The 17,072-nt window shown below is 33.5% G+C and overlaps 1 protein-coding gene across 1 annotated transcript in view; it reads right to left on the bottom strand.

The window, feature by feature from the left end:
• Positions 1-17,072, bottom strand: part of LOC123708665 (voltage-dependent T-type calcium channel subunit alpha-1G) — a 98,741-nt gene that overhangs the window by 20,673 nt on the left and 60,996 nt on the right. The window contains exons 4-7 of the mRNA XM_045659484.1: positions 6,061-6,172; positions 5,598-5,731; positions 4,903-5,000; positions 287-458 (exon numbers count right to left, since the gene is read on the bottom strand). Of these exons, the coding sequence (XP_045515440.1) occupies positions 287-458; positions 4,903-5,000; positions 5,598-5,731; positions 6,061-6,172 (516 nt within the window). The remainder of the gene's footprint in view (positions 1-286; positions 459-4,902; positions 5,001-5,597; positions 5,732-6,060; positions 6,173-17,072) is intronic.

Raw genomic sequence — 17,072 nt, 5'->3', positions numbered from 1 at the left:
TCAGCCCAGTGCCCGTTACGTAAGCATTAAATATTGCATGCAGTCAACGTTAGCAATGGGACGTGCTTCTAAGGCGATCGAGAGCAAATGGTATAAAATAAAAACTTCATTTCCATTGCCAGTTACTTATACTACTGCAATTCTCCTTCGGTTTACTGGAGCTAAGAATATTCGAATAGTAAATTATTTATCGGACACAAAAAATCGTACTTTGAATTATAATATCGTCATAATAATACTTCGTTTAATAAAGTTATCGGTCATGCAAATAATCAAAGTGACATACTTGGGCCGAAGCACGTTTGTTGGTAAAACAAGTTCACATCTTTGCCTGAGGATACCCTCCCACAACTGGACACCGACTATACCAAATATGAAGAACACGAAAAAACAAAGGAGTAGAACGTTGCCCAACATAGGCAATGTGTCCAAGAGGAGCATTACCAGGATACGCATACCTGTAAAGAAAAAACATTTAGCAATTGGACCAAAATCAATTATACCATAAATAATCTCTATATTTTATACAGGTTAGAGGTCTATAGGGAAGGTACGGTAGAAAAATCGATAGAAATATTTTTAATTTGATCCTTGAAGTTATTTAACTTTTAAAAGACACAGTTAAATTGTTTTGCCCGGGAACTGAATCCATTATCCATTTAAATTGAATACACAAATTGAATGGATTCATCATCACTGTTAAATAATGATAAAGTGGAGATTAAATAGTCAATATAATGTAAATAGCATACGTTAAAGGATAGCAATAAACATAGTACGCAAGTGATAAATTGTTGGCGGACAAATTAGTGGGTATGTCTAACGCTCGGTGGATTTAATTTGCGGCGTTGCATTGTCCCGTTTGTTTGCAAGTCCCAGACGAGATTTAAACTTTACTATGCGTCTTTTGTTCAAACCCACAAACTAGCTATTTACAAAGTCACCGAACTGTGATTTATGAAAATGTACTTAGTTGTTAGGGAATTGTTGTTTGAATTGGTTATGGCGAATTTGTATACATAATTTACTAACATGTAATAATAATTATATTAGTTTTCAGTGGGGTCAATAATAAACTTTTTTTTTAATGCTTACTTAGAATTATTAATAAGCTCATTCGAAGCCGTAAGAAAATAATTGCTTAGATAGAGGTTTAATTCGTTTCCATACTTACCTAAATAAACACTAAATTCATATCTCGTATTCAAATTTCTCATGCACCAGACTTAAAAACAATTTTTTAACCAGATAAAAGCTATTTGTACTATTATAAACTTATAATTATTTACATAATTTTAAATTTAAATTTTTCCAACGTTTCGTGTGCTTTACAGCGTACGTGGTCACGGTGACTGAAGACAAAAGCTGTTGAATGTCAAAAGTATCACAGCTGTAGAGAAAGTTGTGTTATCTGTATTTATTTCCCCGGAGTTGGTATCGACTAAAAGATGACGGGTTTTTGCAGAAATGACTCACGGTGTCCTCTATTTTCGCGGATTGTTAGACAATACTATGTTAAAAATCTTTATCGAAGTTCACATTTACCTACCCTCATTTACTTTAATAAACAATAAAATTAATAAACATCTAATGACAAACAACTTAACCAATTTCTTATTGATACTGGAAGGAACTAGCGTGTAAGATACTAGGCCGAGTTTAAACGCTAGTGCTCATAGAAGTATATCATGTAAAAGGTTAACCAAAATGAATATTGTATCTCAAAGTTTCGTTGCCTATTGTATGTTTACAACCTTTAGAATGTAAGTACAAAATGTAATGTTTTTTGAGTCAAATAAAGTATTAAAAAAAATATTATTATAAGAAATATAAATTGATAAACTACATTCTTTTTTATTATTTTAAAAATGTTAATGTCTCTAAATTGACGGCAAGCGCCAGTAAAAGATCCGTGTAAACTATTCTTGCTACCCTTTCGTTTGTTCAAGTACCGACAAAACTAGATCTTTTGTCATCCTTTTTGTACCGTTTGGAAAGATTTTCACGTTGGTTGAATTGTTATTTTGCCATAATATGAATTAAACTTTTATTGAGACAGTTTTAAAAGCGAAAAAACGTTGTAATATATATAAACGTTGTATATTAATGGATATTATATCCACCCCATGTTGGCCTAGTGGCTTCAGCGTGCGACGCTTATCCCTGAGATCGTAGGTTCGATCCCCGACTCTGCACCAATGGATTTTCTTTCTATGTGCCCATTTAACCTTAGCTCGAACGGTAAAGGAAAACATCGTGAGGAAACCGACTTGCCTTAGACTCAAAAAGTCGACGGCGTGCGTCAGGCACAGAAGAACGTTCACATACTTGCCTATTCAATTTACAAATGATTATGAAACAGATACAGAAATCTGAGGCCCAGACGTAAAAAAGTTGTAGCGCCATTGATTTAATATTTTTATCCACCCCATATTAGAATAAAATATATTACGCACTTAAATTTCTTAAAATTAAATCCCAAACAAAATATATGTTTATCTGTATCGTTTATAGGTCTATGTCATAATATTATTGTTTTTATATAATTTTAAGGCTTTATCGATTGTTTAATGTAAAAAATCCGAAAACCCTTATTTTTCCGAATTGTAGTTATATATACCCTAAGTTATAGTGCATATAAGATGTCTGATAACGTCAGATTGGATTCTGCAATTGATTTCTCCACGGACCAATAAACCTATATGATTAATGTGGCGGGAAAATTCCATTGATAAATTTTAATTGACTGAAGTATTAATTATTGAATTAATAAAAGTATTTATAACGTTATTACGCAATTAAAAGATTTATTGATTATATAGTCGCAATCGCTACATACAACTTTACTTCTATATTCATATTTCATGAAAGTAATTATTTTGCATTACCATAGGGACGACCTTGAGAAAAACACAAAGTGATTTATAAAAACGTAATACATTTTTTTATATTTTAATTATTTATTAATGTGTAAAAATATCACCGTAGAGTAACGAATTTTGGTATAAGTCAAAGAAAATCATAGTGGATATTATCTGGCTATACGGAATTTATTAATATTATAAGAGTAATATCTACATTGTGGCAAAACCAGAACGAAAGTCTGCTGAATCACGTGATCTAATATCGCCTCAATGGAGGCTACGGATGGGAGCTTCCAACTTGGGATTAAGTTGAAGTACACTTGTTGCTCGACTCAAGGTTAAGGACCACGACGCTTTGCAAAATCTTAATAAGTTTTTGGGTACATTGCTTTTAAAGAAGATATTATATACAAAAAATAATAATTGACAGATACAATGTTTCACTATCTACAATCTTTTGTTGGCCCTAGATTGCACTGTTAATAGTTTTTATAAGCAAGTAAGTCAGAATCATCTTTCTGTACTTAACATGCTTTCAACTGCGTACATAGAAAACTCCATATTGCAGAGATGACCTTTAACCTCAAGGGCGACCTTACTAATGATGTTATAATTTGTCCCCAAATAACACCCCGAGGATGAGGCCTACTGTATCAAGCCTACATTTAATTACATGAACTGTTAAAGAATTTTGCGTACAACAATTAACATATTTGACAATGTAAAACTATTTTATCTTGAGTTATCTATTGAAATACAGTCGGTGTTGGAACGGATTAAAGTAATAAGTAAATTTCCATACTATTAACCAAACCCATTTTTGTACTCTACCAAAACTTGTTGAAGAGGAGCAATATTGCATTTTTATAGACAAACGTAGATAGGCAGAATATTATGTATGTGTTGTAGAATATAAAAAAAAACTAACGAATGAAATAATTTCCAATATGAACTTACAAACTCCTCTTCAAATGTCAAAAGAATAGAAATTAAAGCTTCCTAGAGAACCGTTTTGCGACTTGAGCTTTATTGCGGTGAAAATTATTTTTCTTGATGAAACTGTGCAAACAAAAACAATTTAAAATAAAATAAATCAACCAATCACGCTACAACCTTTTAGGTCTGGGCCTCAGATTTCTGTAACTGTTTCATTATTTATTTGTATTTATCTAATGGGCAAGTAGGTAATCAGCCTTCTGTGCCTGACGCACGCCGTCGACTTTTTGGAGTTTAAGGCAAGCCGGTTTCCTCACGATGTTATCCTTCACCGTTCGAGTGAAATATTAAATGCGTACATAGAAAGAAAGTCCATTGGTATACGGCCGGGATCGAACCTACGACCTCAGGGATGTGAGTTGCGCGCTGAAACCACTAGGCCAACACTGCTCAACAACAACAACAATTTAATGTATACAAATTTGATATACATTAAATTGTTCAAATATGCAAAATTACGTATCGTTTGGTAGGTCAATCGTAAAGAACGCTCCGTGACTGATTGAACTATATTGTCCAAACAAAATCACGCAAAACGTGCAAAGGTTATTTCATTTCACATTCTTAATCCATGTTTGATTTTGGAAATAATGTATCACTATAGATTATGGTTTGTTTTTCAAAAAATTGCATTTTTTTACAAATGGAAATTTATGGAATGGTTTGGGTAATTTTGACATTAAAGTAGGAATTCGAGATATTGATTTGGACTATGATATTGTATTCAAAAATTATATAATATGTTAATCCCGTAATTTGTACTTAGAAATAATATGACACTGAAAATCAAATCATTTTGTTAAGAGATGACAAATATTTTTTTTATAATTCAGTTATAATTTTGTTATCAGTACGCGTGTTTCCTTAAATTTACTTATTTACAAAGAATAACTATTTAATTTTTAACAAATATAATAAAACAAGCCGCTTTCTGCTATTTGTACGAATAGTTGTTTTTTTTAATATGGCGCGCAGAGGTAAGCCATAGACCACACCATAGACAAATAAATAATAAATGATTACGTAAGATTTTTGTACTCACTCGGTATCCTGTTTATAGCTCGAAGCGGTCGAAGTACCCTGATAGTTCTTATTGCCGATAGATTTATATTTTCCACGTTCAGCGCATATTCTAGTGCCCTGTAAATAAAAAAAAAAACAGTTTATAAATATTGCTCCTAGCTTTTTTACTTGTGTACTTATTAATATAAAATCAATAATAATAAAACTCGTCAGATTTGGTCGTAGCAACACATATGTATAGACAATATTTTATATGTTACTGACCTGGCAGTTCTTCCATATAAAGATTACACATTACAGTACGAATATGTTTTGAAAAAAGAGGGTTGCTGGTAAAAGGGTTAAAGGACTTTTTAATGACAAATCATAAATACACCTTTATTACTTAGGGGTGTAAAAAATAGTTTACGACCTATACTCAGATCTACGGAATATATACTTATATTTTTAAATAAAATTCGGTCAAGCCGCTTCGGAGGAGTTTGGTTACAAACACTATGACATGAGTATGACCTCTGTGACGTGAACACTGTGACGAGTTTAATATATAATTTATATATATATATATATATATATATATCTGGTGTTATAATTGTCTATAATTGTTAAATGTCTCGGTAATCAAAAGTCGGAAAATAGTAAAAATTCATCTAAGAAAGTCTCTAATTGATCTGGCCAATCTATTTGCCGGAAACTATACTTCTCTTAACTTACCCAGCAAAAACAATGAAAAAGTCCAGCCTATTCCATGAATCCGCGAGGTAAGTGCCGTGGCCATACACACCCATTGCAACCATTTTTATAGTCAACTCCAATGTGAAAAAAGCGAATATTATGTCATCAAAAACCTGCGAAGTTAAGATGTATTTGTTACAGCCCCATTACTCGTATAACAACACTTTTGAAACTTTTAATGATCATATCAAAATATAGCAGTAAGTCTTAAATGTAACTTAAGCTCAATTTATATAAAATGCCGTAATTTACAATGTTGAGAAAATGATATAGTACAACGTTCTACGAAGTATTCCATTTTCGAATTTGGAATGCGATATATTTGTTTTTTTCTTTTCAAATTTCAATAAAAATATTTGAAACAAAGAATTTCCGATAAAATATTTGTTATCAGCCAGTATGATCTGTAAGAGTAATTCTTATAGCTATGATTATATTTTACCTGTAGTATTTTACATCTATTTGTTACACACTGGTCATCGACGCAGGGCTGGTACATGCCGAGGGTCACGCAGTTAAGGAAAATCACCAGCATTGAAATTCTTTCGAACCATGTGCATTGGAGTTAAGAATATTTTTTTTTAAATATAAGTATATAGTATTTTAAATTTTAACACATAAGCAATTAGGACGTTTCCAGTTTGTACTATAGAAAACTGGTGAATCAAGTTTTGAGTATTATACAATAATTTTTCAGTTTCAGTGTTTTAATAGATAAGTTTTAAATTCATAAATTAATTTACAGGAAATCCAAAAATGGAGTGTTAAAACTTTTCAATCAGTTTTCTATAGCAAAGTTAGAGGAAAAACGTTCTTCAACAAAGTTTATAGACACTCCACAGATGGGTTAATAGGCAACTTGAATTTTTAATTAAATGTAAAGAACGCTCGAGTCTATTTAATTGAATCTCAGGATCGTTTACTTCGGCTCTCATTGGTGTTGTTAACTTCGATATTAGCATTCAGTACTTCGCTACCTGTTTAATTTTAAACTTAAATATTTTCTTACTAGATTGGTTCGGAATATGTTCCATTTTTAAAAATGATTTATTACCTGAACACGAATTAACTGCGTAAATTTTGACTAGACTTTTTGGATGCGGCTTGTACAGCGGTGCAAAGGTATATATAATACACAAGGCGAAACAATGACGAGTTAAAATAAAATCTGTCATTGGTCAAGTTGAATGTAAAACGAAATTTAAAAAGTCAAGGTAAATATAGGTGAAACTGTAAACAATAAGATTAAGTTAGCAAAATAATCTTCATCCTAATATTTAAATAATTCCTGCCATGCCTGTCCATGTGCGCCTATTTTCATCAGGATAAAACGTGATATATCGCTAACGGTATTGTATAAAGAGCCCAGAAGTTTTTTACGTAGCCTCGGTGTGATAGTAAAAAATGTTAAAACCCACTAGTAATGGTGTGACTCGCCCGAAATATATGCGTACTAGCTGTGGCCCGCTATGCTCTGTTTCACCTTTCTTAATATATTGACTTTCCTCCTCTACTGGGTTTTGTGTGAAAATAAATAAAAAACTAACTTTTCAGCTATACTCTTATTTAGACGTAGCATCGTTACTGAAGTTAAATTAAAAATAAACCATACCAGAAAATAAAACACAGATAATCAGCCCAGAAACCTACATTATCAACTAATATAATATATATACATGAACAGTAGCTAATACATTACATAAACATATTATATCTATTAATTAAAATGTAACTTGTCAAAAAAAATGTCGGAAACGGAAGTAGTTACGATAAGAAAGCGGATGTTATGCGCGGCATAAAATTCTAATCTCCATTGACCCTGTGTTATGGCGATTTTTATTACCTTCAAAATAATATTATTTGTCTTCGTGAAATATCTTAAATACAGGGGATTAAGTTGGCAGTCTTCCAGCGATATCAGCGAGTTTGCTTGCACGAGCAAAACTTGATTTTCATGATTCCGAGATTTATTTTTGTGATTTTATTAGGAGAAGTAGTACTCATATATATCTAATTATATTTCAAAACGTGAGATATCCTACCAATACGTACTATGGGAAATTACAACATTTAAAACATAAAGTAAAAAAAGAGATGAAAGAGTGGCGGAGTGTTTATTGCCAGCTCTTCTCTTCTCCGTTCTACGCCCTTGATTTCAAAACTGGCAGTAAATGTAAATTTAGAAGCTATACATTTCTGTTTTGATGTTTATAAGTGTGCATTGTGTTACCTACATGAATAAATGATTTAGATTTTTGTTTAATTTTGAATGTACATTATAATTTTTTTTAACTAGAATCTGCATTAACAAGAATACTTTAAAAGTAACGAATGCGATAGACAAGATGAGAGACATAACGACGACAGTGAAGAACCTATAGGTCAGGAAGTGTGTTCAATAGCGTTGCGTGGGATTCGCCAAAAAAAAGTTCTGAGATGGAATTTGTTTTGTTGAAGGAATATATGTTTTGTTCTATTTAGTTGTGTGTCTCATTTAACCTACGGTAGCAAAATAATTATTTATAATTAGTTTTCACGGCTTTATCTGCAGAGTAAAGCCTACATTGCACAAATGATGTTTATTTATTAACGTAAAAGTCTATTTAAAAAGTATATATTTCTAGAATGTTGAGCGTCATGCCACACGATCTTTTAAATACTATACTTACTATATTTCTACATATTTATCTTGTTTGTGAACCCTTTGTAAATGTAAAGTCTTTATAGTTATTAAAACGAGTGAAGTCATATAAAAGGATTAACTTTGGTTTGTGACGGATGTTTGTTCATATAACGAGCTGCAAATATCAAAGAGATTGCTCGTGCTTTGAAATATTTTATCCGCAAACTTAATAACCTCGTAAAGCAAAAGGAAGTGACGTTTATCCTTTCTTCCAATAAGTTTCTAAAGTTTTTATTATTATTTATAACAGTGGCAGACTGCAATACATGTTTATATACTTTATTAATTTAATAACATGAAAAACGGTTAGTGTACCGTTCTGTTTAAAGCAATATTTGTATGTGTGTCGTTTTTCTATAAAATAACGTAAAATCGTCAACTTAATTAGTGTTATTTACAGCATTTTAGTAATAAAATTAGACTAATTTTAGTACCAATATCAGCAACTAATAAAAATAAGTTTAAAATAAAATAAATAAATAAACAGCCTACCTATATACCTATCCCCTATGAGGGAAATCCCTCAACCGGCACAAACTGCCTTAAAATTTGCGACTGAGCAGGTACAGTCTAATTGTACTGAGGATACTGTTCCTACTGCTTCACATTCTGCGTTAAAGTAACGTCGTTCTTTCCGACGGCCAACAAAGTATGCAATTTATAAAAATGGTTTGGAGGAGCCTTCACAAACAAAAGCCGCAGTGGTATTTTTTTATTTTAACACTTACAATTCTTGTAAGAATTAGATGTTAAACTCGAGTATAAGCAATATAATGATTACGCATTATTCATCCTCATTAGATTATAATATGATAAATCTCTTCCGATATTTGCCGTTTAAAAAAATATTTAGAATAAATAATTGTGATAATTAATTGTCTACTTTTAATAGAATTTGATTATACCTATAAATTAACTTAAGATGAAAATTAAATAGCTCAGAGCTTATAAATAAACTATTTCAAGTTTACAATTTAATTATATCGATGAGAACTTCTAGTTAATGTTACCAAAACATTCATAGCTAATATAAAATGGCATGTAGGATTTACTTTTAAACTGAAAGATACATTAAAAATATGAGTAGAAGTTACTACAAGAATTTAAATAGTTATATTATCGATTTTACGAATACGAATACGAATTTAATAAATTTTTTTTCTTTAATCACAGTGTTTGCCTGGAAGAGATCGCTCGAAAGCGATAAGGCCGCCAGTTGCCCTCCGTTTGATTTAATTACGTTCAATTTTTTTTATATTGTAATGTAACGAAGTGTTAATAAATAAATAATACTATATAGAAATACTCAACAGATTACATAAGCTTATATATAAGTAATATAGTATAGACAATGAAGTGAGGGTTTCAATATTGTCCCCTATTTACTGAGATCACGCTAAGCCCTCAGACATGTGACACCGACATTGACTCTTTCGGCTCCGACCGCCCATAAAACTGTCGTTAAATGCAATGTTTACCCACGTACTGGAGTTTCTTTGCGATCGACCACCGTTTCTTAGCTAATGGTCGCCTTGTTTGTCAACGATTGAATGAATGGTGTATCTATTAAAGGGTAAACTTCTGTTTATTTAAAAAACACTGGTGCTTAAGGTTTAGGCATCAGGTCACTGAATCTGTTTTTTTGATTATTGTATTTTTTAATAGCCGTTTGTACATGACATACGTTGATTTTTGGTGTGCGTTTTCTTATGTTGTTTTCCTTTACCACATTAGCGAGTTTAAAATGAGCACAGACAGATACACAGCCTACGATCGAACCTACGACTGCCTGATATTTAAGCCACTGCTGTGAGCTTTTGTTTATAACTTGTTAATCTTCTGAATTTTATCTGTACTTGTAAATTCTATTACCAAAACTGCAGAGAATTGTCTTAATATCAATAGTCAGAGGATTTTTTTATTTGTGATTTTGTGTATTTACTAATGTATAGACTATATGGTAGCGATGTGCACATCTTTTACGGGGGTTCAAAGCATGTATGAAGTCTGCCAGTCTCCTTAATGTTAATGACCTACTTGCCTATAAAATATATAATACAGTGTCTCTGGCTCGAAAGTTCTTGCTAATATATAAAGACTATGACTGCCCGACACCCTATAGGTTTCGGGGCGTGATACACGACTAAAATATTGTCTAATCGTTAAAATAAAATAAGCTACTTTTTATCACATTACGCAGACGCGGGCAGCGTTTAAAATATAAAGCCAATGAGATTGAAAATTTTCCACTACCTCGTTAATTTTAAAGGAAGTTTACATCTGGCCAGTTTGTAATGCAAGGTATGTGCGAAATATTGATTTCGTTCCTAATATTTATTTTGTAAATACGCTGCTGTATTAAGGTCAAACGTTGTATTATTAGATACGCTACTTTGTCAATTATATTGGTAATATCTGAGTCGGGATTTTGACTTCCTGCTCTATAATTGGGCGTTAAGCTTAAAGTTCAGTAGTAATTTTAATATTAAATTTAACTTCAAAAATCAAATTATATTGTAGTTCAGCATTTCAGTTATCTAATGGAAGAAAAGACGATTAACGGATGATCTTAAAGACGGTGTAACATCACCGTGTGTACTGGAAAATCTAACTAACACCAGTACATCCGGAAGTCGGTGACGTCACACCTCACTCTTATGAACAACAAGCAGTTAAGCGGAAGAATTACGCCCTGTGATTTTAAGGAAAAAAGAATATAACTCACCACTGGAGGTTGGTAAAGACGCCAACATAGCTGATGTCATGCACGTTCAATTGTAAGACACACCGTCTTTACGAATACTATAGTGCTGAAAGATTTCCGAACCATAATCTGTTAAAACTAATTTATCTCACACTTTGTTTTAATTTTAACGGTATCTATCCTTAAATCATAATACTGCGATGGTATTATAGACTCAAGTTTCTGCTTGTGGTTTACCTCAAACAAGGTAGTGGTTTACAAATTTAGGTTTTAGTGCTTCACCAGACTCCGAAAAGGAGAATGGGGTCGCTTAAAGTGTACTTGTTTAAAAAACCTCTAGAAAGGTTAACAACGTGGATTTTGCTTTGTGACTAATATATACAAACATTATGACTTCCGGCTGTCATAAAAGGTATACAAGCGGGCTTTGGGATTCATTTTACAGGTCATTAGAGTAAAAAGGGTAAATAAAATTTGCTAACGATCTTTCCAAAAAACAATTTGCGTGTATAAACAGACATGTACCGAGGAAGCTGTGCTTGCCAACATTTTTATGTTTACGTGATCGTTTCCAACCAAGGAAAGCGCAGTTTGCATGTTGATATTAGTGGTTAAAGTTAAAATTTCGTTATAAAATGTTGTAGACATTTCGCCTCCACGCTAATGGAAAAGTTGTATTAAAAACGTTCCGTAAAGCGGAAAATATAACTACGTTTAGATGTTTTTCTGCATAAAGTTAGCATTAAAACTCTATATCAGCACGACGTCTGTTGTTCTACAGCTGAGTTTAAGCTACTTTTTCCGCGTCACCACTATGTCAAACCAGCTGAACACTGAAATATTTCCGAACCAATTCGATTTTCAATGGGGTAGGTTCCTTAGTAGGGTCTTACAAGGCATAAGCGTATCAATTCTCTAAAGGCCAGCTACGAGTGCGTTGTGCTCTTTGGCATTGAGAGTGTCAATGGGAGGCGGTATCATTTACCATCAGGTCAGTCTTACGACGCGTTTTAGTGAATAGTAAATCTACACACCGGGTACCGGAACAAACTTGTGTCTGAAGTCGAAACTCTACTACGTGGAGTCTTGGACTGGGGTAGACTAAACCTAGTCCAATTTAACCCTAAGAAGACACAAGTTTGCGCGTTTTCCGCGAAAAAAATACCCTTTGTCGCTACTCCTCTTTTCGAAAACACTCTTCTTGAAGCCACAGCCAGCATCGGAATACTTGGCGTTGACATATCGAACGACGTTCAGTTTCGCGGTCATTTGGAGGGAAAGGCTAAATTAGCCTCCAAAAAGCTTGGTGTGCTCAGCAAGGCGAGACGGTACTTCACTCCGGGCCACCGCTTGCAACTCTATAAAGCGCAAATACGGCCCCGAATGGAATACTGTTCTCACCTCTGGCGTTTGGCTCGATCCTTTGGCGTTGCGTAGAGATGTGGGGTCACTCTGCATCTTCTACCGCATTTACCATGGAGAGTGTTCAGAAGAGTTATTCGGATTAATACCTGCAGCTGAGTTTCAGCATCGGACGTCGAGGCAAAATACAAAATTCCACCCGTATCACCTCGACGTCCGAAGTTCCACGACTGAGCGTTTTTCAAGGCAACTTTTGCCGCGCACCACCGCTATGTGGAACCAGCTGCCCACTGAAGTATTTCGGAACCAATTCGACTTAGGGTCCTTCAAGAATAGAGCGTACAAATTCTTAAGAGGCCGGCAACGCACTCGCGAGCCCTCTGGCATTGAGAGTGTCCATGGGCGGCGGTATCACTTCATCAGGTGAGCCTCCTGCCCGTTTGCCCCCTATTTTATAAAAAAAAACACATATCTTAAAAGGTCGATTGCTTATGAATGTTGAGAAATGTGAAACAATCTCATAGTTACCTTTTTTAAATAAAAATATGTCGTAATAAAACGACTTTTTATACGTTGCTTCAGAATTTATTTCAATTTATCACTCTTGTGTGACTGATAAATTATAATAGGTCGATATTTTGGGATTGTTGAAATCTACCTAAAACCCCAAAATTGTTGATTTTTTGTCTAAAGATATTTTTAAATAACTTTCGTTATTAAACAAGTTTGAATTTCTGAAATTAAACAAAAGATCTTATAATAAAGGTGCCCTACGGTACATCGAAAGTGCCTCTTCACTCCCCATCAAGCTGAGAAAAGAAAGGACGCAGATATTTTCGATAGATTACAAATTCTTAGGAGACAGTCTCGTCTTTATTAAAATTGAATATAAAGTTGAGTATTTAATAAGTTCAGAGCAGCGTAGGCCTAGTGGCTTCAGCGTGCGACGCTCATCCCCGAGGTTGTAGGTTCGATCCCCGGCTGTGCACCAATAGATTTTCTTTCTATGTGCGCATTTAACATTAGCTCGAACGGTGAAGGAAAACATCGTGAGGAAACCGATTTGCCTTAGAACGAAAAAATCGACGGGGTACGTCAGGCACAGAAGGCTGATCACCTATTTCCCTATTAGATTACCAAATGATCATGAAACAGATACAGAATCTGAGGCCCATACCTGAAAAGGTTGTAGCGCCATTGATTTATTTTTTATTTAATAACTTCACTTCGTCAGGCCGTCATATAAATTTGTACTCATTTCATGTACCGTCTTCATATAATAATAATAAGCCTTTATTCATCCACATCTTATTAACTTATATTTAACAAAATAAATATAAATACTATTTTAACTACTCATGGGTTACTGCGTATGTTATCTTAATGCGGCCCATGTCCAGAAGAATGCCTCCTCCAACTTTTCAACCTTATTTTATTTTGTGCCACCGTCATCCAATTTCTTCCGGCCATCCTCTGGATGCCGTCGGTCCATGGCTCTATTGGTCTCCCTTTGTTTCTTTTACTTTCTGGACCAGTCCAATTGGTTACTGTTTTAGACCATCTGTCATCTGTATAACGGCCTGCGTGGCCTGCCCAACTGCATTTAAGGCATGGGCATGTTGCTCAACATCAATTATTTTTGTTTTTCTGCGAATATATTCATTTTCCTGTTTTCTTTTCCGTTTTGAACGTCTTAATAAACAAAGCAATAATTTTAGTATCGACCTTCATGGAATCTGAACGCTTATAAGGCTATATCTAGCACATATTTGCAATTATAAAATGCTTAAGAAATATTAATATTCAAAGTTAACCACCGATGTTTATTGAAAAGTCTTTAATAATATGTCTAACTCTAGTAAGTCTTTAACAATCCAACCACAATTTTAATCAATCTGCCATATTTCTGCTTATAAAGGTTGCCCAATTCTCAATGTTCAAGTATTCGTTTGATATTATGAACTAAACCCATATGTAACTAAATAATTTTGTTTTAAACTCCATTCATAGTTCTTAACTTTAGACTAAAGGTACTACCACGAATTGTATTTAAATTATTAAAAAGAATATTTTGAAATCTTTTATAAATGTGAAAGTCCATTTTAGTTTTTTTGTAACAGGAACGTTTACCATAATTGTCATATGATTTAGAAAAGACTGCTGGATATAGTGAACATTATGTATGATATGGTGAACTTCAATAAATAAGTTCATGTCGAAGACGGAATGTAAAATCAAAACATTTACCTGATATTATACATTTAAAAATATTATTATTATAACCTTTTTAGTCTAGGTTATATATCGAACTTTTTATGCCTAAGATATGCCTGTTTCCTCAAGATGTTTTTCTTATACATCCTGGGCTTAACAACCTCATAGGGTTAGAGGATCTTAAGAAATGGCTTAGGCACTAAGCTTACACTGCCACACTTCATTGAATGAATTTGCGAGTTCTAACTTGTAACCGTTAAGCTGGACATACGTATATAGATGTAATATTGATAGGTTCTTACTTATTGTAATTTACTAAACCACTATTAATGATTGAAATTGCAGAATACACTTAGCAAGTACAGCCAGAAAACATTTCTGCATTTAAAATGCAACGTCATAACTCTTGACAAATGCTAGCTGTTTAAAATGTTAAGATGTTTTAATGGACCAGAAAAATTGTTGAAAAATAAGTTGTTCGTATATTCCTATTTTTGACTTCTGACATCATTTGAAGGTTTTATAGTGTCGCTTGTTGTTAGAAAGGTTGTGCCTTGGTATTTTGGCCTTTAATTAGCTGGGAAGACGGCATTGTTTTCCATACAGAGTGACGAGTACAGACAGAGAGCTTTTGAGTTGAGAGGATGAGGCTGTCTCTGGGTCACGCACAACAAATTCACATTACTAACAAGTACTGTTCCACTGAAAAATACGTACAAGAGTTTTATAATGGGAATGGTTTAAAATTATTTTTATTATATATTCAAAATTTTATCGTTTTATGAGACTTATTTTTATTCACCGTAATGGGATGTTGAATCAGGATTTATAATAAGAGCTTCATCCAGGTTATACACCACTTGCGTTAACCATTTTAAATAGTAAGCGATAAAGGCGGTTGAGTTAATAGACTTAGATTAATTGTTGGGTTACTTTATTTAATATACGTGGCATTAGACTCTTAGAGAAACTAATATATTCGGATTCAAGGGATTGATTCGAAATTTGAAAATAAATATTAGTGTCTAAAATAATAAGAGTTTGAGGAACCTTGATCTACTCTGTGGAAACGACAGCAAACAAATAGTTCTATAATAGGTCAAATTATATCTGTAAGTTGTTTAAATTTAAAAATCTTTGGAACATTACCAACATTGGAGTTGTCGGAATCACAATAGTGAACCATAACTCGGTCTAAATCGCTACCTATTTGTTAGCAGCGTTTTCCTGGCATGCAATTTTATGCAAATTATTATTTCCATAAGAAAATCATATATGGAACTGTCGGTAAACAACTTTTGGTTGTCGTCAAATTAAATCGAAGGTTGCTGGATAAATGTATGAATCTGGTAATTACACAAAAATTGTTAGACACTTTGAATGTTTTTATGTCCTTTTTATTCTGCTTTCCATAAATTTTTTGCCGCATAAAATAAATGGTTCTAGGGCCTGAGATGTTTTTGAACTTGATCTTGTTTTTCTGTTTTTAATTCATCAAATCATACTGGAAAGGTCTCTTTTGTTTTAGCCTTCGTATTGATGTTGTTATTTAGTCTGAAAATATGTGGACAAAAAATATACATCTAAATTTTATGACTGCGAAAATGATTACCAAGTTTTGTTTATAGTTAACAATTATGTCAGATTCGCGGCAGATATGCAGTTTCCGTAAATTCTACGTGCATTCCCTTCCGGTGTCGGGATAAAGGTACACAGTTAGACTAACTTTTGTTCTCAATTTTACGCGGACTTCAGTTATTCCAAGGTTCATGACAGATTTATTAATTAAAGACCTTCGCTTAATGTTTATTAATAGTCAATTTAAACTATATCTTGGTGAAAAATGTTCGTTCGTTCGTTCGAACGTTTTTCTAGAAAGATCATGAGGATGAGGGTAGGAAGGTTTGGCTCTGTTCAGATTGTCAAATTTAGAACCAGCTCTATGTTCATCAATTGAATGGTTAGTATTCGCGCTCTACACGGCCCTACCTCTTTACAACAAAATACTAAGATTTAAAAAAATGTTGTGATGTTTAACACGAAGTCTATTGGTAGCCACTTTTTATATAATATGCGGGTTGTCATCGCAGTCCATGGATACCCAATTTTAGCGGGTGTGTTGTCGGCCTTTGAGGGAGGAGTACACTTTGACTTTAAATAGTTGCAGGTCGTACTTCTCAGGGAAGACCCTCACCGGGTCGATTCCACAGTTCGGACGGACTGTGGAAGACTTCCAGCCATCGAAGTGACGCTGATTTTGCATTGATACGGCTAGAACGGTATTGAAACGAAGCAAGAGAAATCAACTCAAACAATTCTTCAGAATACTCACCATGGTACACTTTGTACACAACGCAAAGGACGCACTGTCTCTGCGTAGGGAGAAAGAATCAAGCCGATACATTGGAGATTGATAATTTGACAAGCCCTTCGCTGAATTTGGTCAAAAGGAAGACCTAGCGTCTTTTCTCTGTTTGGTTAGTAATAGCTA

This window comes from Pieris brassicae, chromosome 4, assembly GCF_905147105.1.
Source record: "Pieris brassicae chromosome 4, ilPieBrab1.1, whole genome shotgun sequence".
NCBI classification, from domain to species: domain Eukaryota; kingdom Metazoa; phylum Arthropoda; class Insecta; order Lepidoptera; family Pieridae; genus Pieris; species Pieris brassicae.
Note: the sequence above shows the minus strand (reverse complement) of the source record. Positions and strands in the feature narration are given on the sequence as shown.